At 29.9% G+C, this 26971-nt stretch overlaps 1 protein-coding gene across 1 annotated transcript in view; it reads left to right on the plus strand.

The window, feature by feature from the left end:
- LOC119686035 overlaps positions 1 to 12653 on the plus strand; it is a 65160-nt gene extending 52507 nt beyond the window's left edge. Inside the window, exons 2-3 of the mRNA XM_038100496.1 lie at positions 12489 to 12537; positions 12616 to 12653. Coding sequence (XP_037956424.1) covers positions 12489 to 12537; positions 12616 to 12653 — 87 coding nt within the window. The remainder of the gene's footprint in view (positions 1 to 12488; positions 12538 to 12615) is intronic.
- The last annotated feature ends 14318 nt before the right edge of the window (positions 12654 to 26971 follow it).

The raw sequence follows: 26971 nt of genomic DNA on the forward strand, positions 1-26971 counted from the left end.
AGCATTCATGCTAAGACTTGTCAAATTCGTCAATCTACAAATCTATCAAGAACTAAAAAACTAATAAAATTGAACTAAACTTAAATCGGTAATTATATGTTATTGAAATCGGGCACATAAACAGACATCGGAAATAATATTGAAATCGGTCCTAATAAACAGACATACTCGTATAACGCGAAAGGGTTGTACTATGGGTCTCTAACAATATTCGTGGTCTTTGCCAAAAGAAAGAACCGTGCTCTGCTTTCATTCTTCAGGCTTCATAATTAAAATTATCTACACATATCTCTACCGGTTGTTTCTCTAAAGCTTATGTTAATCCTAGGCAGAAGTTTTCATAAAGATTTAATAAAATCCACTGAGACCGAGAGTATTGGATCACGTATTCCAATAAAATACGTGATCGTTTCTAAAGTATTTTGTTCTGGTGGAGACAGTATTTTATGTTCAAACCCATAAATATTCTCTTTCAACTAAGTGCAGGTTTTAAAATCTTCTGACCATTCCACATATATCTAGTAAAGCTGATCTTGGTGTCCATATCCAATAAATGGTGTCTAATGCAATTTGCAAAGTTCCTAATAAAGTGATTTGGCACCAGTCTCATGAGATTTGTAAGATTGGTTAGTTACACTTCAATACAATTTATGTTCCTTTTTTTTACGTATTAACTAAAGCCTGTAGTTACCTACCTATCAGCACTAAAAACTGGCAATGTAATTCTTTCCGATTTCGCACATCCGTTAAACATTAACTTTAATGCAAAGGAAATTTATTTTCCGTATTTATATAAAAAATTTATTTTTTCAACACTTCACTCAGGCAATCAACAAGTTCAATCTTTTACTTTGAACGAGTTTTAAACTCTTTTTTTTGTGAAATTTCCTTAAGACTGAATTCAAAACGTTTAATTTTCTATTATTAAAAATTAGTGTAAATTACAAATGTTAACGTTCTGAAATTGAGAAGTTAAGTGCAAGCTATAAGCGCTGCGCTTAAATAAATTGCTTACGTGACTCAAACACATCATGCGAACATTGCGCCTAGAAGCAGACTTCATGCAAAATTATTATTATTTTATTAAGTCATTTTAGGAACGAGGTTGCTGGATATTATATTTAAGTGAGAATATATTTTCCAACTTAAATAAGTTTAACAATAAATATAGGAAAATAAATTTAAGAAATAGCAATCAGCATTTAGGAATGTGGAATGGTTATTAAGTGATGATATTCCTTGGAATATATCACTATAGTTTCATAATAGTTTTTAAGTATTATTTACTATATTGTATAATGTATTTTTATTGTATATGAATTTTTGAACATGCTTAACGTTTATTTTTCCAAAGTTCGCATAATGCATTTCTTAAGACTTTGAAAAGGTTTTTTAACTATTTTCAGTTTATTAATAATAACATTTACTAAACATTAGCCCCAATTTTCTATTCATAACATATAGAATAAATTATAAATTTTAAATTTATCTGAATAATAAAAAATTTTTTAATACTATTATCCATTTTTTCAGTGTTTTTAACTTAAATAGAATCACGTCATATATTTTTTGTAACAATTCGCTTTTTTATTTGAACATTTCATAAACAAAAAAATTTATTATCCATTTTTAATGTCGCAGAAAATTTTTCTAAACCCAGAAGTATTATTATCTATTTGTTTCGATTTGTAAAACTCTTCACGTAAAATATGCGCTAAGGGACGTTTGAGCTTGGAAAACTTTCTCTAGCTGGCTATTCACATACTTCTACCTTCCTTCTTCGATTTGATCTCCAATTCTTGATTTTATTTTTCCACTTCACCGAATATTTCACTTGCCTTTCCGTGTGTGGGGAATTTTTCCACTGCAATGCAAGGAACTTTTCGCTAAAAACAACAAAGCCATAAAAACTACTTTTAATTGCATTTCTTTATAAGAGTTTCTTTATAAGAGTGCAACTGCATTTCCTAAGAATGCAAAATAAAAAATCAACAAATAGAGAGGTCCAAATCGTATGGTTTTCTGCTGGAAGACGCCACTGCGATACAAGATTTTACCAATGGAAAGGAAAAAATATCCACTTGAGTTTCGACTGTGAATGTTGTTTTCCTTATTTTTTTCTTGTCTAATTACGAATACGTGCATTGACAATGACATGGACTTGAAAAGTAGAAAATCTTATAGATTTTTAAAGAAAATGCAATACAAATGTAGTTGGCAGAGATAACAATAGACAGACATGAAAATAAAGTATTTATTTTACTACTTTCTCATTCAGAGAGTACAAATTGGTCTCATCAGTTTAAGGATTTTATGAGTACGTTTGGTTTAACAGTTTTAAATTTTTGATCGCAAATAATTAATTAACAGTAATAATTTTTTTCTATTTAATAAAACTGCTTATAAATTTATGTACAGCTCATCGTAGCTAAGTGTTCTGTTATTTACATTATATGAATTTTATATTGAAAAAGCTATACTATTTTTAAGATTTTTCCTACCATGAAACGAATATAAGTTTATTGAAATTCTGCTGAATTTAACATTTTATCATATTTAAGACACAATAGGAAATCTCGCACCACGTTCGACATTTACCAACAATATTCTATAATGTCACTATCTTTTTCCTTTCAGTCTCAACTTGACACCCAATGACTCCTTTTGTTCCCAAACACTGAGAAAAAAATGCGGAGCGATCAGTTTTCTATGCTCGAACAGATCATTGAGACATTCAAAACACTGGTGTTGAAGATACCCACTTCAGAGTAGCAAAACTATTTTGAAAATTGGTTTAATCGAATGCAAAAATATATTGATAATCATGAAGAATACTTCGAAAAGCAATAAAACCATTTTCACTGATTAACCACTTTTTTCATTGTTAGGCAAAAGACTTTAAAGGCAACTATCGTAACAATAAAACTCTACCTCTTTCTCATTATATTTTTTCCACATCTATTATTCTAATAACTTTTTTATTTATATACTCTTTTTTTAATCATATTCTGTTTATTTTTGCTTCTGTATTTCTGTTTATTTGTATTCCGTTTTCTTCCCTCAATTTATTTTCGCTCTTCTTTTTGCTTTCATTTTTCCCTCAACTATTGCTCAAATATCTAACATTATCTCTCTTTCTCGTCGTACTACTCTATTTGCTTACTAAATTCTTTCCATTTTCTTCAGTTTTCTTTATATTTTTTTAATAAGTTGCAGTTTTTCCCTTTCTTATAGTCTTTTGCCATCTTTTCTATTTATTGGTTCTACTTTTTGCTCGAGGGGTGTCTCTATTTTTCTTCTCTTAACATGATTGGCATTATTAGATGTTATTCCCAACGAATATTAGTTTATTTCCTTTACAAACCGACATTACCTCGATTTAACAATAGACTTCAGTATCTTAGAGACAGGTTCTTTAGTGGCCTGACATATATAACATAAATGAACTTCTTAAATCACCATGGTTTTATCTGGAACTGAATAGTCAAACAAGAATAATTCACGAAGCTAATCACGCTTAGTGTAATTTGCCTTTGAGTAAATAACAAAATACAATAGATGTCTTCAACTTGATATACTGACATTTGCAACTACACTCACTCTCTTCCAAAATATGAAGAAGTAAAGGTTTCAGTTCGAAAGATTGGTTCGAAACCAGTACTTAACTTTACTTATGTTGTTGTATTTCTCGATTGTAAATACTTCGATTTTTAGAAGCCATGGTTAGAATTAGTTCCTTTTTTCTAATATAAGTTCACTTGAGTAGAAGTTATGGCATAAACTTTCAAAACTTAGTAAAACTTTTTATCATTAATTGACTTGCTTAATTAAGTTAATAATATAACAACAGTTGATTTTAGTGGTTAATAACTCATTTCTATAAAATAAATATAAGTTATTTTTAATAAAGTAAGAAGTAAATATTTTATTATACTATCATTTCAATGAATTATAATAGTTGAAGCTATTTGAGCACTTCAGCACTTTACTCTTTCTTAACTCATTTCATCAGATTAAGCAATAATTGACCTCAGATCTGCATACCTCCCCGAGGAGCCTGTAACCATTCTGAGATTCGATAAGGCGGTGTTGGTAAGTCTGTCAGTTGTCGTAAATAATTTCAGAGCTCTATCCTTTATGTATTTTTTAAACCTTCTGAAGATTTTTAAATATTTTAATTAATAAATGAAGATTAAATGAAGATTATTGAGACGTAATCTTAATCTCCTATTGTGGTATGTTTTTGCTAGTTAACTTCTTATCTGTAGCTTTAATATTCAGAGGTGGTGTCAGAGCTATCTTAGTATCTTTCCAGTTGATTTTTTAATACAATCAAGAATTTAAATAATTTTATATATGAAATTGGTTAAAACTTAAAACAAAATCAGTGCAAAAGAGACTTCATCAATATATTAATTAATTTTATTATTCGATAGTTCAATGAAATTCATTTAACTTCTGGCTTTGCAATTTGTAATTTATGTAACTTGTGTTTCATTAAAAACTTTTCTTCCGTTTTGGCAGCCGTAGAGGACCTCAATTAAGCGCAACATATTAATTAACCAGCAACCATTTTCTCATCATTTCGCCAGCATTTAAAATGGCGTTTTAATTTAACTGCCATAATTATGTACAATTTTTGTGCTCATTTATTCACGATTTTAATTTTATTTTTATTTTTAATTTTTAATTTTTTTTCTGTATTTCAATTATTAAATTTCAATGAAGCTGCACATTTAAGCGTTGATTTCATCATAAAGTTTATACATCATTCCGTCGTCCTGAGCCGCAGCCACTCATTGAAATTATATAATTAACATTTTGTGTTGAAATATTTTTTGTTTGGTTTCCCATTAAGATAATAAAACATAAAACACAAAAAAGAAAAAAAAAGAAAAATTATATATTTTATATATACAATGTTGAGTACTTTAAGCAAAATTTCAATTTTTCATTTTTTCATTTTGAAACAAAAAAAATTAAATAAATTTTGGCTTTGCGAGTTTTGCTAATTACGCCGAAACTTTTACATACTTTAAGGCTTTGAAACGCAAATGAGCGTTGAATTGGGATGCCTTATAAATTTAATGTTAATTAATTTCTTTTTTTTTTTCAACTTTTTCGCTTTATTTGAATGCAAATTTTCCCGAATTGAATTTTGAATATCTCAAACTTTTCACAGAACGAAATTTCGGTTGTGTTGTATGGTCTTGCCTCGCTCTGTGGCTGGTACAGAGCCCAGAAAGCTGAGTCATGGGAAAAAAGTGGACTTGTACACATGCGTTGCATTGCTTGCGTGCATTACACATAATGAAGTGTAATTAAGTTTTTTTTGCCTGCAAGTGAATGCACACAAATATTTCATCGATGGCAGCTTTTCGTTGCAAGTAATGCCAAATCAACCGCGAAATTGCAACCAAGTGCGATACCAGACGCGCTCCACAATATGCCGGCACAATTCCCGAGAATGTTTCCCAATTTGGAAATATCTGTCAATATCGCTTATAGCCGATATACTTGTTGGTATTTCTCAATTTCTATTTCTATTTTCGTTGTTGCAAAAAAAAAAAATTTATTCGAGAATTAGAAAAATCTGTTAAAACTCACACATTAAATTTCCTAATATGAATTTATATTTTTATTAATAGAGTAGAATTATCTGTCGTTGTGCGATTCTATCAAGTTTCAAAAACCTTTTGAATTCCGTACTCATACATGATTCTTCCCACTTTCATGTCTGCTTCACGAATGCATTTCATTATTTCTTCAAATAGGAACTGAAGTCCAAGTGGCTTTACATTTAATGAGCTCGGTTATTTATTCTATTGCAAATAAGGAATAGAATATGTACATTTCATCACGAATCCATAGAAATACAATTTATGGTGAATGAATTCAAAATATTTCACTTAAAACAAAATTCCTACAGTTTTGCTAATCAACCAGCTGTGAAATTGAAGGGAATATTTTATTTATATTGCAAACAATTTAAACAGAAAATAATGAACATTAAAATGTACCAATTATTTCATATATCAGAATATATTTTTTCATATGACAACTTTTAGATGTGAATTTTTAAATAAATATCTCTATTTCTCTTCGCTTGTAACGGAAAATCAATTTTTACTACATTTACTAAAATTAAATATTTTATTTGTGCTGTCATTTGAAGGATGAAACAAAGCAAAATTTTCCAATTAAAACAGAATCCTAAAATATCAATCATTTATCAAGGGTGTCATGCCTACATGCAACATGCAACATACAACAGCGTAACGAGTAACGAGTAACGAGTTTTCCTCTGCACCTCTGCACCCTCGCTATCGCTCAGTAGAAGGATATGCACGAAATACTCTGCTTAAAACAGCATTAAAATCCCCAATTTCATTTGTGTGGCATTAGCAGCAACATTAGTTGCAACACTAACAACAACAAGTCTAACAACAACAACAATATACACATGTGCATATAAGAGTGCAACTTCAACTAGGATTCAGTTCATCGACCACTTAATTTATCCTGTTAAGCTTTGACTAAAGTTCATTTATGTGTTTCGGGTGCTACGAAAAAATGCAGCTCAACCACAGAACACAGTGTTGCCTTGCCAATGTTGCATACAGAATTGAATTTAATTATTATGCACGAATTTTGGCTAAAAAAAATTAACTCAATTAAAATTTAATCAAAAATATACTGCTTTTTTATTTAATTTTTTCCTTTTTTGGATCGAAAAAAAAAAAAGAAATTCCCGAAAAATTGTTTCATCATTTGCCTTACATGAGCGATAACAAAGGACGCAGATAAGCTTTTTTTGACCTTAACTGGAAGGCACTATTGTGGCAACTTTTGGTGTTTGAAATTCTGTTGCTTGTTTTATGCTGTCAATTCGGGTTTTGCTTGGCATAGATTAAAATACGACAACAGCAACAGCAACAACAACAAAAACAACAACAACAACAACGCCAACAATAGCAACACAGCGGCAAACACTCCAATGACGGCAAATATATAAACATTTTATATGCTGCATACATTTAGGCGCTCAACAGCGACACAATATAATGCAAACGGAGCACATTTATAGGCACAGAATACTTGCTTATTCATTATGCATTAATGTAAATACCGTAAATGTTGTTCAATCATTAACATAATTGAATTACAAACAAGAGTTGTCCATTTGGAATTCAACGTTTAGCCGTCCGGCCGACCGTTGAGAATGACTATGGAAAAATGTTAGCCGACAGCGCAGGTTTTAGTAGCAATAATAATGTAAATGGAAGGCATCACCCCCTTCACATCACCCCCTTTGTTTGTTCGTTCGTCCGTTTGTTTGTTTGATTGTTTGTTTTAAAAACAACATTTTATGTTGTATGAACATTAAAGCAGGATTTTAATTGCTTACTTCGCAAATGAATTCTGCATGCATGTTTCGGGTGCACAATTTTAAGATAAAATCAGCTGTAAAAATGTTTGCCTCTAATTAAAATAATTATAATGCCACAGTATTGTTGCATTTTCAATTTAGCTTGAAAATTTTAAGAACAACTTTAAAGTTGCGTTGAAATAGCCGGATTCACTATGATTACACACAAGTTGAGGAATTAAGTTTTGGAAGAAACTTTGCACTATGTATTATGGTTTTAAATATACTCTTATCACGAATGAAACAATTTCAGTGGCTGGATTGATGACACCAATAAAGAGTGATCTGTATCACTGATATTATTATATATACTCCTTGTTATTATAAAAGGTAAACATCTGATAAAAATGCAAATAATAGGAAAAAGCTCTCCATAGAACTAATACAGCGAAACACTGACCAATTTTATCGGAATCGTCTAAATACAAATAGTATAAAAATTTAATTTAAAGTCAAATACTTAGCTATAGATTATATCAAAGCATATCAAAGTTATATACCATATCATCAAGAAAATATTGCAAAAAAGAAAAGAGTGGTTCATAGTTAGGGTTCAAAATCGACAGCTTAAACCCATTTGGCGCAATATAGACCCATCAATTATTTTGGGTAGAATATAGACTCATTCATTATTATCTGTATTCTTCTTTCATTTCAATAAGCTAGAAGTTCAAAACTATTATTTTTAGATATAAGAACTAGATTTTTTTATACATTGCATGCTCTTGTGATTTTTCATTTAAACACTATTACTTTTTTATCATTCTAAACTTATGTTAGTGATCTACAAAACTAAACTGAGAAGGGAAATTACTTTACTCGTCATATCATGATCTACAACTGTTAAACCAAGATTAATAACTTAAAGGAGTTAATAACAAAAGGAGTAATTTGCTTCCCCTAAGGAAATGGCCAATGTGTGATGGCATAGTTTTTTCAAATCTTTTAAAATAATAAACTTGACGCGTTACTATATGCAAAACAAAGATTTACTATGATTATAGTATAATCATTTTGATTCTAATACGTCCTTCCGAAGAGAGGGTGTTTTAATGGGTATAATATACATTAATATGTTAGGGAGTCGCACTCACGATTTCGACTACGGTCGATTCGATGATGTATAAAACTTTCCAACTCCTCGCTAAATAAAAGCAAAAAAATAAATATATATATACCTGTTTTAAATCCCCAAAAAAGATTGTTTACAAGGAAGATTTTTGAAAAGTCCAGAAATACTTCTTTAAATCTTCTTTCCTGTATCTTCCCTTTGAGACTTGTAGGTAATAATGGACACCACATAAAGCGTAATTCGTAGATCAATTCATATATTTATATTTATGATGGTATATATATGATGATATATATTTATGATGCCGATTATGATATGTCACTCTAATATATTCGCTATTAAAATTTTTTTCTATTCTGGTCTATGGAACAATACCGTACATATCTTCATATACAAATTTCATCAGTATTTCGATTGCCGGTAGCTTAATTAGTCAGTTAGAATGGTTTTTGGTGACTAATCTTTATATTTTGTAGTATAGTGATAAAATCAGGTTTTGTGTTTAAATACTAATCAATATTTACATATTGATTTTTATAAGTCTGTAAGTCTCTAGAGTGCTTAGAGTCAGTCATAAGTTTTTGAAAAGAAATATAAATTAAAACACTTTCTTTAAGTAAAGCTTTTAAAAACACTGTAAAAAATGTTAAATTTAACTAAAGGCAAAAATAAATATATTTTAAATTAACATACCACTCCTTAATTATATTGACAATTAACTTAAACTCCTTAACTTATTTCTCCAGTAAAAAAAATTGTTCTTAAAATTTTCATTTTTGAAAGACACAAATTTTTTTAAATTCTTCCCAAAATGTTAAAACCTTTGCTAGTGCACCGACGAACACCCGACATCTTCTCACAGCACCATTCCAAGTCTCAACTGAGACTGTAATTGCTATTTCATTCATCTTCTTTACACATTAGTCAAGCATTTACATGCACTTCGATTGAAAGGTCAGATTAATTGAATTCATATAAACATTCGAATTTTGCAATAAACTCTTAATCGAAGTCACTTACCACAAAATAAATTATTTCTATGAATATTTTAAGTAAATCGTTGCTTGCGCCATTATCCAATAAATGCCCATCAACATAAATACACTACCATTCCGATGTCTACCCACTGAATCACTGAATGAGTGAATGAGTTCTAAATAATTGAGCCGCTTCTCCGATCCCCCGATTCCCATCCACTAAACCAACTATCCATTCAAACCAAACTTCAATTTCAATTTCGCATGTATTACACATTTTGTTTAGTTATTTGCCCTTTGAACGTTCGGCATAGCTTTAACCCATTTTACCTTTCATTTTCCGGTGATTTGCAAAGGATTTTACACATGATTGCTGCAAAACAAAAACAACAACAAAAACAACATTAATGTACAACCAATACGTCAACGGCAAATCTAACGACAGAAGAAGAAGAAGAAGCATAAAATGACTCTTACTATAAATAAAATAGAATAGAATAATATGGAGGACTGAGACAAAGTAGAAAGAGAAGAAAGACAAGAAAATTAAGTAAAATGCAATTATATTGCTTTTCATTTTCCTTTTTATTTTAAAGGATTTTTCACATATTTTGTTTTGTTTCGTTTTGTTTTCTTTTTGTTTTTCCTTTACTTCTATTAGAATTACAGTGACTGACCGCAGAATGTGTGGGGTTTAAAAGAATGAACAAGATTTAAGCTTAAATCATGCTTGAAGCGGAAGTGGTCGAAAGGATAAATAATAAAAAATGTACATCGCATATACAGACATGGCGGTATTAAGTGGATTTAAATACAGACGGGGACATTGTACAACACTTTGTTATGTGGTGAAAGGAACAATGTACACGGTTCGGAGATATTCCCGTTGATAGATACAATTGACACCAGTAAATTTCGATTACTGTTTTCTTTAATCAAATTTGTAGAATTCTTTATAGTTGTTTTTTTTACAGAATAAAATAATTTTCTATATATGCATAGAATCAGTTTGTTTTGTTTAATAATTGTTATTTTTTCATATAATTAAATTAATTGAAATATATAAATATAAATACTTTTATCAAAATTTTAAAAATATAAAAGCTTAACCTTAAAAATATTAATTTAAAAGAAAATATAGAATGATTCAGAAGTTATTTATTTTAATTATTTTTTAAAATAATTTAAAATTGTATAATAAATTTATTATTTAATTTGGACATATTTATATTTAACCAGAGAGTATACAATTCCTTCAAACTTTATACTATTATTATTTTTTGCACTTCTTTGCATTCTTATTAATATTTATTCCGATATATTCCACGCATATTGAGAAGGCGGCTCTTAACACGAATGTTAACACCTTCACTTAAAGACATCGATTACCTATTGTGATTAACACAATGTTCTAGAGACAGCCACACTACCCGCTATTTCCATTATAACTTCATGTGCTATCACTTAAAGCAACTTTATCTTCCGGATGAAGTTGGAAAGTTTCGGTAAATCTATATTTGATATATTTGTACAGAGTAGGGAAAAATCAATATTCCAGACTACATTGAGGTAGCGTCTTCTGTCCTGAACAATAACATAGTTATTTATATGGCATTTAAATCAAGTTAGATGAGTGTTGTTTGATTCACTTATCATATTGTGAGAAAAACTACATAATGGCTATGCTTTGTGTCTTATTTTTATGAATGTGTTGATTATACTTTAACTAGCTATGAAAGCACAAATATCAGCTCTAAGACAACTCACAATATTAGCGTGACCAGGGAAGAAAATTAGATTAACGTTATTTGCTTCACTTACCATACTGAGAGATAAGCAATAAAATGTCTATGCTCTTAAAATAATGTATACTGAGTGATTGTTGGGCTGTCTGATTATTCCTGAAGACATAAAAATCAACTTTACGATTTTTCACATTAGTATGTCCCGGAACTCAAATTAGGTTAACGTTATTTCACTGAGATATGAGCAATAAAATCATTATCGTCGACATATTGTCTGTTTGGGAGTAGCAGTTTGGTTATCTGTGAGAAAATATATGCATACTATACCACTTATATCCCTCGACATAGGGATATCCAAGGTAACTGTATAGCAGATGAATTAGCAAGACATGGTACTACAGCACAAATTCTTCTGGGAAAAGAAAGTGTGGGTATACCAATTGCTTCTTGTCGGCACCGAGTAAAATTATGGGCATACCAAATGTTTGAAAGAAGATGGTCAACAGTAACCAACTGCATAAAAACCAAGGAATTTTGGCCAAAAATTAGTAAGAAAAGATCGGGGGAGTTAATTAATCTATCCCGAGCAATTTTATCGAAGATAGTAGGAATTATTACGAGACACTGCCCGTTGGGAGGACATGTCGTGAGGCTCATGAGACATTGCATGGAGGATGATGAAGAGGAATCACCAATACACCTTCTTCTACAGTGTCCTACTTTCGCAAGACATAGACTCTCCTACTTATGGTCACACTTTTTCAATTCACTAAGAGAACTAGATTCTATTTCCATAGCTCGTGTCAATGGCTTTGTGGCCAGTACCAACTGGTTATAGGGACAGGTGTCAAATTCTTTAGGGTATCACAATGGACCTTATGGTCTAAGTGAGTCTTCGGACGGCCCCAGTAACCTAACCTAATCTAACCATACCACTTATTTAAACTCTTGAATAGCTATAATTATGGTTTGAACAACACTACCATAGTTAGAAATTTGACGTTGGTTGATCTATTCAAAGTATCTAAAAATATATCACCAAAAATATATTTACTGCTTTTGATTATTACTTCAGATTTAGAATCGGTTTAGAAAATCAGTTAATTGTAAGCATATATTAAATATTTTTTAAAATATCTTGTTTTCAATAAAGTCAAATCTTTTTGTTGTTAAAACCTTTTTAAAATAGTTTATTAATAATTATTAGCTCCAATTGATAAGAAATTCACGAGCATTAATTAATTTTTTCTAATTTTTATTTTCAGATGAACCGTGCTTTACAGCTCAAGCCAGCTGAAAGTGATAGTCGAAGCGGTAAGTGCATCTTTATGTTCTTTGATTGTACCTCCTTAGTATTTTTATATTAACTTATCGTATTACTACTAATTAAAGTTACATTATATCATAATTTAAATTATTTAACAAAATAGTTTTTTCCGAACTTTCTGAACACATTTCAAAGTATTCAACATTATTTTTCTAACTTAAAAAAACAAAAAATTTGTTAAATAAATAGCTTTTTAAATAACTAATATACTAGTAAATAAATACGATTAAGAATAAATAGTATTATTTAAATAAAATTTTATTAATTTTTTAAGTTTAATTTAACAAAACTCTGGATCTATTTGCCTATCTTTATATTCCAAAACATGCATATGTGTCACTATATTTGTAAATTTTATTTTTCTTTAAAAAGGAAGGTAGAAGAGCAGGTATGTATAGTTTAGTATGTGAATATAGATAGAGAAAAAACCCATAATAAAATAATTCTGATATGGCACGTAATCAAGACTGTTTTCAACAATATCTTTGAAATTTTCGTCAACGGTTTCCCTTACATTGTCCTTTTATTTCATTTTATTTTTTTTTTGAAATTTTTGTTTTCAACTGTCAGCAAAATGCGCCAAACACGATTTTCTTTTTTGCGTTTTTGCTGATCTGTCAAAAACAGTGTTGCCACTTTTTTGTTTTCACCACGTTTGTGACGCGTCACACATTCACAAAGTTTTTCCTTTTTTTGTTTCTTACGAAAAGCACAAAAATATAAAAATGATATAAAAATAAAAAAACCGAGTCATGGTTGAAACAAAATCAATGAATAAGGAGAGAACACACACCAGCATTCACACACACACAGAAACGCATGAACTGTACGTTCACTCATCTTTTTTTTAACACCCACAAAGCAACTTGTTAAGTTAAGTTAGAGTCCCTGCCATATACGCAATACGCACCTTAGGAACAAGGAAATCGGGACGTCTTATTTAAATAGGAACAACGTGTCAAAGTATCAGAAGAAACCTTGGCGTTGATTGCAACGGCGAACATGTGTCGCCACCACCAACCTGCCTGGCTGTCGTGACGTGTAGAAGTAAGTTTTACTTTTGAAAATTGGGTCGAAATGCCATTGTTAGCCTCATTATTCGCAGTAAAGGAAATAAAATACGGGAAGTTGAAAAATAAAAAAAAAAATTAATATAAAGTAAATAAATACAAAAATCGCACAATGAATAAAGAGGAAATACAGTCGAGAGCACAAAAGGATGTGCAACTGAATCAGTGGGGTTTCTGTGTTATATATACAAAAAATTAGACAGATAAGTACATAAGCAAACAACAAAAAAAAAAATAAAATAACATAACAAAAACAATTAATAAAAAAAAACAGAAAACACTGAATTCAAAGCTCACAATGTGACATTTGGAACTCAACTGTCAATTCTGACAGTTTAAAATGACATTGATAGGATTTTTCGTATTAAGAATAAAAGTCCCTTAGATGAATTAACCATTTTACTAAAAATATAATTGAAAAAATCATTAATTAAAAATAGAAGGTTGAAATTCAGAGAAAATTAGTCACAGAATATAGTGATATATATTCACTGATGTCATTCCAATATATAATCATTTATAATTTTGCTGAGTGGATAAAAACATAGTGAATAAATGAGTCCTTGTTAAAGGACATTATTTAGTTTAGTTTGAATTTAAACTTTTTCACATTTGATATATAGATCCACGATTTAGCTAAACGTACCAGGATTGTACTTCACTTGCCTTGTTCTAACTTTTTAAGCTTAACAAATTCGCTTGCTTTAGAGGCTAATTAATATTAGTAATCACATTTTCTTTTTAATAGTGAAATTCTGTTCTATTATATTATAAGAGGCTGAATTATATTACTGAATTTTTTGACTTTCGACAAGTTTTCAAATAGTAACCTTTCTTTTAGTATTCACTTAAAATTTTTCATATTTTTTTTAAAAAGATGTTAACAAATCCCACCACAACTGTAAAAAAATAAAGACATCTTTAGGTTTATATACATATATGTTACTTGAGGGTTCGCAACTAAAATAGACTTTTCAAAGATAGATTCCTGCTGCATCCAAAATCCAATATAATTATCATCTCTTTTTATATGATGTTTCTTTTGCATAATATAATCTTTTGTTTCTCTTAAAATTCTCTACTCTAAGAAAATAACTAGTAATTTAATTAAATCTTATTACATTTATACATATTTTATTTTTTTCAACAAATTTATAATAAATCCTTAAAACATTTCTTTTTATAACATATAAAAAAAAATTTTTTTGTAGAGCACATACCATACAGTTGATAGATGAAATATAACATTAGGGAAATCTGTTTAATTAAATAAAAATTAATTAAAGAAAAATAAAAAAAGTACACTCAATTGGTGGGGTTTTTTATTGACTTTTTTTTAAATAATGTTTTAAAAAATCCTATCAAATTAAATTTTTTTCTCCGTGTTAAATAGAATATATATAATAAAACTCTTAACGTTTCTAATACTTCAATTACGAAATAAACTAATCTCTTAATTAAAAAAAGTGATCGACATTATTAAATAAAACAAGAATTGTTAGTATTTTATATAGAAAAATTAACAAAATCAATATATTGGATATTTTAAAAGTATATTATTTCACATCCTATATAAACCTGTAACCCAAGTTGTATTAACTGTTTTCAAGACCCTGTTTTTCACATTCTCTTTCAAATTGGAATTTCAATAATCAATGAAAGTCAGAACCCATCACAGCATATTTTGATGTTGTTGTTGTGATTTGAGTTAGTGCAATTGCGCACTTTTACTCTTTTGTGGCTGGGGGGCTTATCCCTGCCCCACACTAAACTTTAACTATATTAGAATCATTATAATTTATTTATCTTCTAACTGATGACGAACCGTAGATCAGCATATCTTCCTGTGTGTCTTGATATGGACTTAAGGTTTGTTAGGGCGAGGGTGGGCAGCTTATTAACTTTTGTGAATAATTTTGGGGTCTGTCCTTGATACCAAATATTCTCATTATTGCATTCAATAGAGCATTTATCATATAAGTTTTGTCACGTTATGAAACTCTTTAGTGCCTTTGTGCAGCATTATTTTATTCTATTTTTTTTATTCTATTTATTCTATTTTCAACTATAAATTGAGATCAGAAAATTGTTATATTTTTAATATAAATTTGAAATATTTGGTGTTTGATATAACATTCCCCAAAGGTACTTATTACACTTCATATATTCTATGATTGATTATGATTGGAATAAATTGAATATCGTTATGACAAATTTAGTCCGAAATGAATTTTACGGTGTTACTGCTTTCAGATCTAAGTAATTACTGTAACTAAAAGACTATGATTTTATAACCCTAGATTCCTAAGTTCATTTACTGATTTATCACATAAACAGCATATTTTTTACTTTTGCTAAAGTAATATTATTTATTATTGTGTTCTATTATTAAATATTTCAAAATAATGTTTTAAGTGAAACTTGCTGAGATTATAATTAAGCTGGCATAACCAGCCATTATTTTAACCTTTGCTTAGCTGCGTTGTTCAGTTTTTATATGGACGATAGCACAATTTGAAATAGTACAGACCAGATCATATAGTACAGACCTTCCAACGTTATTAGAACATTCAACGAAAGAGACTTTTTATTTACAACTGGCGCATATATGTATATATGTGTTAAGGTGAAATGCCACCAATAATGTTAATCCTGTTTGATCTTGGTGATATGAGACAAACTCTATTGTATTTACCATCTTCTATATTTTTTATACTAAATATAGTCAACGATATTTTTAATAACTAGGCATATCATTTATTCATATTTAGAAAATTTAATGAGTACTTTTTATTCCTTTTTATTTCTCCACTCTATTGCTTTACTTTTTAGTTAAATATTTTTTAGTTAAGATTCCTCTCAACAATATTCCAGTATTTCAACCCTTTCATTTTGTTTTTAGTCTATATTCACCTGCACTAAAATCGTCGTTTTATCAAAATCTTAACACAACGTATAAAATGTTTACGGTACATAGAAGTCGTAGAGGATAATTAGTTTTGCCTTATCACAATTCAAGAATAAATAAACGTTCTTTGCTATATTCTGAAGCTCTGCTAATAAATTTCTTAAAATATTTCACATCTCAGGCTAAGCTACCCATCGCTGCCAAATTCATCTTTAACTAAAAAAAAACACAGTATGCCTCTGACAAATAATCCACGCCGCACACCCTCATGCTTTCTAAATGACCTTTAAACTTTGGTAAAGGACGTCAAAGTACTAATCGTTTCGTTGCTCTTTTTTATTTCTTACATTTTATATGCAACATAGCGTGGGTTTACTTCAGTTCAGTAGGGAGGAAGGGGCGTGTGTCGTCTCTTTTTGTTTGTTTTGCCACAACAATTTAAAGTTTCCTAATCCGCTGGGATACTGTGCATCCAATCCAATTCAATCCAAAGCAATCCAGTCATTCACAATCAGACTGTCTGTTTCTTGTGAGAAGTGAGTGCGTTCAACATTTAAACTGTGTGCGCTAAACAAAATTCTAGCAAAGACAGTGGGAAAGGTAAAACTTTTTAGTATCTCAGTAATACAGTTCAGACCGTCTTATCGCTTGCAGTGGAATTTCAACTGGCAGTAAGTTTTGTGAATTGTTGAATTGGCTTTGGTTTCTTTGCCACCAGAAATGTGAGACTACGGCAGGAAATATTTGGCAATGAATTCTTGTGCTCGTTGGTATCAACATATATTTCTGTATGCGTTTCTCGGTTAGCGTCTTGGTGTAGAAAATGCAATTATTGCGACAACTTTAATTGCTTGCGGTGAATGGGGTTAAGCCTGGATTTGATTATCGCCCGGATTTCTAGCAACGTCATTAGTTTTGTTAGGTTTGAAAAATTCAAAAGTTTTCAAGAATTCAAGTTAATTTTTCTCAAATAGTTTGCTTAGTGAATAGTCAAGTCAACAGATTTTTCATTTGTTTGGTGTAAAATTAAAGTTTATGGCACTTTCAGCATTATTCAAAGAAAAGGTTTAACAGGACCCAGCAAACAAGAAGAAGAAAAATTAACATCCTTAAATCATAATTTATTTCAACTTCATAAAACGTAAAGCAAAAATACACAAACACAAATAAATACAAAAACAACACGAATAAATGAAACAAATATCTTTGCATAACACTTAGTTTTCCTACTTCCCTTCACTTCCCTTCACTTCCCCCTCCTCCACCGTCATACCCAAACATAAGCAGAGCAACATATCCGGTTTTATAGCGCAATATACAAGCAGCAAAAAGGAATTTATTACGACTGACATTTGTGTTGAAAGGTGAAAAACGTTGCAAGTTCATCAATTTTAACTTAAACTACGTGTGTGTTTGTGCGTACGTGTATGTGTGTGCGGTCTTATGTTTTAATGTTACTCATATGTATATGTATATGTTTATGTGCGTGTGTGCATATAAATATATGTCCTTGATGCAAGCAAAATAATTTCAAAAAGTAATATACCACAGGATAAAAATCATCATCAACATCAGCCATGACAGGATGCTCACTGCTAGATTCTACTGGATTCAGCTCCGCTGCTGACACTAAAACCGTAAAAAGATATCGGCGACGTACTCAGTAGCGTCTTCCTTGTAACTTTCGCTTCATTTAAGAATTTTTGTTTTTATTGCTTGTATTTTATTTTATTTATTATGAAATAATTCTTACTTTATTTTTGTGTATGTACGTTTTCTTCTCATTTTGTGCTCATTTTTCTTTTGATGAGTTCTTTTACCTCCCACCGTTACCAGTCGGTTACCAGTCGATGGAACCGACTGTGGGTTGCCACCTCGCGCGCCCATCTTCGCATTCAGTCATGCGTCATCATTAACATCATATTGTATGAATTTTCCTCATGTTACATGTGAAGTTTCGCGTAATTTGTTCTTGTCTTACGTGTAATGATGTCACGTAAATTGAATACGTAAGTTCGTTACGTTTGAAATTCATAGTATAAAATTTTAGATTTTATTTTGTGGGATTTACCTTCAAAGGCAAACTATATAAAGAATTTAAAATCGTTTTCTGAACCAAAGAATATTATTTATATTTGATTGATGAATATAAATAGTAAAAAAATTGTTGCATATATTTAGGTGTTTAAGTTCAAAATTTGATTAAAAAAATTTTATATGTACGATACTTTAAAAAATTACTTAATAAAGAGGTGTTTTCGAACAGTAGTGAAATACGACAACAAAAATAGCATTTTTGGCTGACCATACTGCTGTTTCATGTATTGCCAAATACCCATCATCAGTGATCTTGGAAATAATTTCTGTATTTTAATTATTCGTAAATAAGTTTTTGGGACTGTCAGTACCAGAAATCGAACTCGTGCGCACCCAAATTTGAAGCTCGGAGTCAACGCTCCTTAACCAACTGATCTAAGGCCGTACTTGACTTTTATATTCGAACATTTTTTTGGAGTTTATTTAACAAAATTTCTAGAAGAAATCTTTAAAGCATAAAGTCATTATTAGTTTGAGTGTCCGCACAATCTTATGTTGATTCTCTTCAGCTCAATAAGGAAAATCTGAATCACTTTCAAAAAGCTTATATTGAACTGAGCTAAATCTAGCAAATGAAAACATGTATGAAGTTAATAGGTTTAGTTTGGCTGTGTTAACACAAAAAGCTATATACAAAGATACTAGTTTCTCTTGTGATAATAATAATAATGTTGCTCTAATTGCTGCACAAAAGGTCTTTCAGGTCGCAGTGCATGCATAGTCTATCCATATTAATAATAAGTAATTGCTTATACGGATTTGAAACTGAATTTTTTTTAAGTCTTTGTTTAAGTAACTCTTAAGATTGCGGTTTTCTTAACATACTAGGCATTCTTATTAATATTTAATAAATAAAATTATAATAATAATAATAAAATATATTAAATAATACAATTATAATAATTTCCTTCACCCGCTCATCAGCAGCAAAAAGCTCAACATAAAGAATAGAGTTAGCATATTTAAGCAAATTATTAAACCAGGACTACTCTATGGCAGTATAGCGTTTTGCCAAGCGCCAAGCTCAACTTTAAAAATTCTTCAAAGAGGGCAAAATATTGCCTTAAGAAAACTGGTTAACGCCCCATGGTATGTAAGAGGAGCTGATATCCACAGAGATCTGAGAGTGGATTCAGTTGAAAAATACATTAAAGATCGTGCTCTGAAACTATTCAATACAATTGACAGTCACAATAATCCAACTCTCAGTATCCTAAAAATACAGCGAAATTTGATAAACACAGGCAGATACAAAGATATCAGATCCATCATATTATAAAGCCCCGTAAAGCCCCGTATTTAGTGTGACTTAAAATTGTCCACAGATAAAATAGAGTAAAGGTGCTGATTCACCAACTCAGACATCTGAATATCAATATATGATTTTAGTAAAGTTATAATAAAAAAAATTGGTATTAATTCTATTACAAAAATGTCGTGTTCATAATATTATCCATTAGGAGTTTTTGAAAAACATTCTTTAATATTTTTTTAAATATGAACATTTATATTCATATTTTTTGTATAATCTAAAATTTTTTTAAATAATTGTAGTTGTTATAAAACAAAGTCAAAATTAAATTTTTCATGCATATTTTCTTTATTTACTAAACTAGCGAAAAAAACCTAGACGAGTAAAAGTAAAGTTAATTACACCGTTATTTCTTTAGATCTCAGATCACACTCCATAGACAGTAGTTAACGCATTTTTCAAGCTTATTTACAAATATTTCCTCGAACATGCCTACCACATCTGCCCCCAGCAGTCACAGTGGCAACTTAAAAAATGATTGCGAAAGATTAAAAATCAACTTCGTATAATTTAGCATCACCTTTGATGATAAATTACATAAAATTAACTAGAAACACCAGCACGTATACGTAGGATGGAGAGGTATGTTAGGCTTCGTATATGTAGGGTGGGAAGGTATATTATATGTAGATGTGTTGAGCAAACAAAAAGTTCATTAACGCACATAAAAGAAAAATTATAAAATAAATAAAATACACGCACTAAGCCATTTACAGATTCTACTACTACCTCCCTTGCCATTGAGTAAACCAAAGGCAGCTCAGCTCAAAATTCTGATATCACCTGGCAATGCGAATGGAGTAGACGGAGGCTCACGCAAAGAAAAATAATTGCGTTAATGTAAGAGTGAAGGGTGTGCGACGTCTCACATTGACAGCAACGTTTCTGCCGCAGAAGGCAGCATGTGTGATTTTTTCCCGGGAAGCTGGGAAAGCTTTGCTTCTAAAGAATTTCAAGAAGCTTGAATGAGTTGGTGAACTGGCTGAAGTGGTTGAAGTGGCGCACGTGAAGGAACTGAGCGTATTTCGTGCCTTTTGAAGTCAGGTAAAAGTGAAATCTATTTCAGTGCGAAGGCAAGGATTCTTACTTAACATAAGTAGCAAAAAAGTGGGTTATTTAAAAATTAATTTCCTTTGGAGCGCAGTTACTGGCTCATTAAAGCAACTAATTTTGTGCTTTTTGTTCTTTGCATTATTTAATTTGTTTATGATTTTTTTATAATCTCATCATAAGTACACATGTGCGGATTTGTATTAATTAGAGTATAATTGATTAAACAGAAGAAATTAATATTAGAATGAGATTGCAATTAATTACGAAATTATTTTGCTTTAATTCATTAACTAATTACGTTATAACTAATTAATGCTTTAGAATATAAGTTTTGTTTGAAATATTCTTTAAACTTTTCAATTAATAAAAAAAAACTATAATTTAATTTACATTGCAAAAGTTTGGGTACTGATATTATTGCCTTTATAATCTTTTATATGTATTAAATCTTGATAATGCCTTTTATAATTAGTCACGCAATATGTGAGCAATTCTATTGAAAAAGCTAATGAAGTAACATTTGTTATTCTTGATCTATCTCTACTTACTTATAATCCAGTAAAAAATCTAGCCGAGAAAAATCTGTAGTGCTTATTTTTTGACAATTGCATTCTATATTGCATTCTATATAACCTCCGTTTTGACGGAATATAAACTATTGTTTTCAATAGAGAATTATTTTGAGCAGTAGTGAATCACAACAGCAAAACCCTGATAACCTAAAATGTAGTATCAGAGAATTAATAGTTCTGCAGTATCTTAATAGATAAAAATGTATACAAAAATGTATACCTCAACGTCAACTTTTAAGAAATGATTTTGATATATCTACATTGAGGTGTCTACATTTGACAACTAATATTTTTAATTGTCTTAAAAAGATTAGCAAATATTATTAAACATATGGCATTAGTAAAGTTTCTTAATACTTAGCCAAATATTATTTGTTTCTTAATTTAGTTTGAATTTTTTTTTTTCATTATATTTTTTCACTCTTGTTAGTTTTGTCTACAGATAAGCACATTCTTCTGCCGCATATTCATGCATTAACGTCAATTGACAAGTCGACATATTGGTTATAGCATCTGTTATTGCTGATTAACTCAACGAATGGAAATTCTTCTCTAATTCCATATTTTTATCAGCATGTCTTTTTTGTATGTCTGCCTGTCACTCTGCCCATATGCCCTTTATTAGAACTTTTGCTTCACATTACCCACATTTTTTTAACATATATGTAAATTATTAGATAAATGTGGTAACAAATATAAGCCCAGATGTTCATTCTTACACATATACTGCGCAATATGTAGGTATATATGTGTAATATTTTATCTTATCAGTACACATAATATCATACATACTTCGGCTTATACTATATGCAGAGGAAGTGGGTAAACATTGCAAATGAGCTTTTTGGAAAAAGTTAACTTGTATTAAGTCTAATATTACTTCAATATTCTCAATACTAGATACTCGATACTGGGTACTCAATGGAAGACATATTAACAAACTCATTTAAACTTTTGTTGTTGTGTTATTTTCTGCCTGATTATTATAGACATTCATCAAATTGAAAAGCAATGAACTATGAAAACAACAACAACAACTGCAAAAACAACAACAATAATAGCAGGCAAAGTAACAACAAAATAATAATATTAGAAACAAACTTTTCTCATTTCGTTCTGTTGTTTTTCTCTTATTATTTTCTGTTTTATTTTTTTTTTTTGTTTTTTGTTTTTTGTTTTCTATTTTATTTTATTTCATTTTTCACATGATTACGTTTGGAAATTTGTAACAATTTTTATATATCTTCATTCGTTATTACTTTTTTTTTCTCCCCTTCTATTTTGCGTATTTCTGTCGTAATCTACTTTTAGGCTGGTATTCATGCGTTTTCATTATTTTTGCTGAATTCGTTATTTGAGTCTCAATGTCGGTCATATAATCATTTATATCAATAAAATTACAGTCAAGAGCTTGACTGATGTAGTATTTTGTAGAATTTTTGCCGTTGTTGGTATATTTGATATCAGTCTTGAAGATAATAAGCACTTTCTGTACTGAAATGTATACATTTTTATGCGTTCAAACTTTTGGAAACTCTGAACAAAATTTAATTTGGACTTAGTCATTTTTTGGCAATTTTTTTTTATTATTTTTGTCTGTTATGCTAAAAAGCCAAGTTGTGTCATTATTTTGCCACATATACGAGCTCTTCTTTTTGATTAAGCCACATTCAATTCAATCGCTTTCAATTGTATACGAAATAAAGGAATTTTTATTTCTTTCTTAATAATGATTGACTGGTTTTTATTGTATTCTATCCTGTGTTACAGCATAACATGTTATTACTTTTCCGTGCATAATATAGAGATGACAATATGCTTGAGAACAAAGTATCGTATAGATAATAAAATTTGCTAATAAGACGATAGTTTTGTGCAATATCGAAATACTTTGATATGAAAATGAGTTTTTGGTGCTGATTGAGGGCATTATTTTTTGATAGCTTCGCAGCTTATTAGCTATTCGCAAAAATTTTCCAAAACTGCTTCAATTTGATTAAAAATATTTTAAATTAGCTTTTTGCCTTTAATATAATCACAAAAGTTTTTCTTTAAGAACACAGCAATGCTTAACTTTAACTTTTACTGATTCTGTTATCCTTTAATACTTTGCAAATTAAAAATTCTTTTCAAATACCAACATCGGCTTCACCATCATCATCTTTATCATTTCCTTTACACCCGCAAAAAACAAAGAAACTTTTGATTTTTCTCATTCATGCCTTTTCGTAAGTATGCTCTGCCCTGCCTTTTTTGACTTGTTCTTTATTCCACATTAATCCCGAAAATATAAAACCAATAAAGCCAACCATTTTTTGCAGTTCGCCACCCAAAAGCAGGCTAAATATTTCGCAACCAAATTCTTTAATCAGCTTAAATTCACACGTATTGATTAGAGCTTCTCTGTACAATCGGAAAGCAGCAGTAACGATTCTTTTCATGTGCTTCTTCTCTTAAAGTTCAAAGCCATTCAACAAATGAGAAAAAAGCGAAATAAATATATGGCAAAAAAAAAAAAATTAAGACATGTTAAAGCAAAAAGAAAAACACAAAAAAAAATGGAAGAAAAAAACTAGGCTTACAAAAATCCAGCCGGTATTCTTTGAATTTTTATTGTTTTGACCTTCCATCAGTTACGGCACTGAAGGCAACAGAAAAAATTACTCCTACCCACACACATACAAACACACATTTGTTTCTATGTGTGAAAAAATCGATTGCCAAAAACGCACAAACCCAAAAACTGACACGCAATTCACTCTGACAATGGCAAAGTAATCAAAAGTAAAGATTCACAATAGCTTATCCAGCATCCTTAAGCGGCCAACTCAGCAGCTGCCCTAAAAATAGGCTACATAAAATTCCAAATAACATAAGTAAGCCCATACATACTAATAAAGCAGTGTTCTGCGTTCCGCGTTCTGTGTGTTGTTATCTGTCTGTCAGTTGCTAAATACGCTTTAATGTCTTTTAAACTTCTTTCTGGAAATGCGTGCAAGGCAGCTTCCTGGCCTGTTTAATATTTTAACATACATTTAACGCAACTGTGCACATCCGCTACTCTTGAAGGCTTCTCTATATATGTGTATATATTCTTGTCTTGTACTTTATTTTTATTTTATTTGTTTTGGTTTATTTTTTGCTGTATTTCTTCCTGTAACGCAACTGCCATTTAAGCAATTTTTCTTTCAAGATTGAAATGTGTCAATTGCCTGAATACCTCGAAAATGTTGAAAGTTTGACAGAAGTCCATCGCGTGCCTTTATATGCAGCTTCAAACTGATTTGCTGAATTTAAGTCATTATTCGTGTTATTAATTCTGTGTAGAAAAAAACATTGACAGGAAATAAAAGACAAGATTAATATTTTGGTACATATTTAGTTTATCATATAATTAACTTGTCAAAAAATATATATAACAGTTTAGAAAATAATTTATGTTATTTGTTTTTAAATAATATTGCAATACTATGAGACTTTACTTTGTAAAAATATTGAATGCTGTTTAGCAGATAATATAGGGGCTATGAGTATGAGGGTTATACAGACAGTCATATGACGAATGGTAACGACAATAACCAAGAGATATATTATCTCTCTCTCTATATATATATATATATTATAAAATGTTTTTTTCGATAAGTAGTGAACTACAACAACAAAAATTCATTTTATATTATTTTAATTAATTAAATTTTTAACTGACCATACAGATGTTTTGAGTATTACCAAATATGAATATTTAATTATTCGTAAATAATTTTTTTGAAACTGTAAGTACCAGAAATCGAACTCGTGTCCTGCCAAATTTGAAGCTCATAGTCAGCGCACCTTAACCAACTGACCTAAGGCCGTACTTGACATTATGTTCGTATTTGTTTCTAGAATTTTGCCAGTTTGCTGTGAAAGTTTTATTAACCAGTTGTAGAATAATTGAATTAAATAATAATATTTTTATTTTTAATTGTTAAATTTCAATAATGTTCTGTTTGTAGAGGCATTATTTGTTGCATGATTTATATATTTTTTCTTATATATAGAACCTTATCGAGTAACATAATACCGAGAAAGTCATGCTAATGTTTCTCCAAGATTACATCTTATGTAAAATATAAAAGATATATATACAAAGAGTGAAAATGGTATTACAATTGCCAATGATACGTTTATTTATGTCAAAATCCAAAAGATATTTATATATATGTACACATGCTTATATATCCATAAGCATATTTGTTTTGAAGTATTAATAAATTCTGTTCAGACACTTTAAATTTTGATTAAAGCAGTGGAGAAATATTTGTTATATAAAATTTATTGTTGAAAAAACGAATCCTGTCTAACAAAATTAACAAAAGTAATAACAAAATTTTAGTAAGGACAATTATAATATCACTACAAGTGCCAGCGTGAATTATACATTATATATATATATCTACTAACAATTTATGTTTGTTTTGTACACTTAGTCGATATTTTCATTAAATAATTACATTCAAGCATGGCCAGTTTTTTCATAAATCTTTCAAATTTAATTTTTGTCGAAAAATAAAATATATCATGAGTCAAATTACATCTTCATGCAGTCATTATTCTTTTTGTTTCGCACTCTATCACCTTTTCGATCTTATCAGTGACAATTCCCCAACTCAAATATTGTCACTGTAGCGTCCTGCGTTCGTTTCTCAGCACAGGAGTTCATTAAATATTTTGTAGGTAAACGGCAGCAATGAGTGCAATTTTTCCCCCATTTCATGTGGCTTTTATTTATTTATTTGCTTATCGTTTATCATTTATCACTTTGTCTGTATATTGTTTGCTATAACAACAACAACAACAACAACAACAATAATAACAATAAACACACCAACGAAAACAATATGCTGCTTTACAATGACGGCCAACGCAGTTACTACTAAACACGCAACAAGCTTTTGGCAGTGCTGCCAACGTCAACGATACTTAACGGACGCTTCTTTACTGTGTAAACACAGGGACAATTTTAATTTTTTTCGTTTTGCTTGCATTCTCCACACTCTGACCAATTCTCTACAAAGAAGGCACTCTTCGCCTAATATTGATGTCATTTCACAAAACACAAAAAACATAAATAATACAAAAGAATGAAAACATAAATAAAGAAAGGGAAATAAATAAATAAATTAAAAAATACGTTAAGAAATTATAAATAAACACGTTAGCCAAATGTTATGAAAGAGAGCGAGCGAAATGTTAATATTAGTAATTACGTTATGACATTATAAAAACAAAAATAAAGGGAAAATAAATAATAATAAAAATGATATAAAATTACAAAAAAAACAAAAAAAAATACCGACTGGTGAATTGTGACTGGTGTGTGCCAGTGTGGCTTTGTCGCTTTTCATTTGGCAGTGCGGGGAAATGAAT

This window comes from Teleopsis dalmanni, chromosome 1 (assembly GCF_002237135.1).
Source record: "Teleopsis dalmanni isolate 2A chromosome 1, ASM223713v2, whole genome shotgun sequence".
Taxonomy (NCBI): domain Eukaryota; kingdom Metazoa; phylum Arthropoda; class Insecta; order Diptera; family Diopsidae; genus Teleopsis; species Teleopsis dalmanni.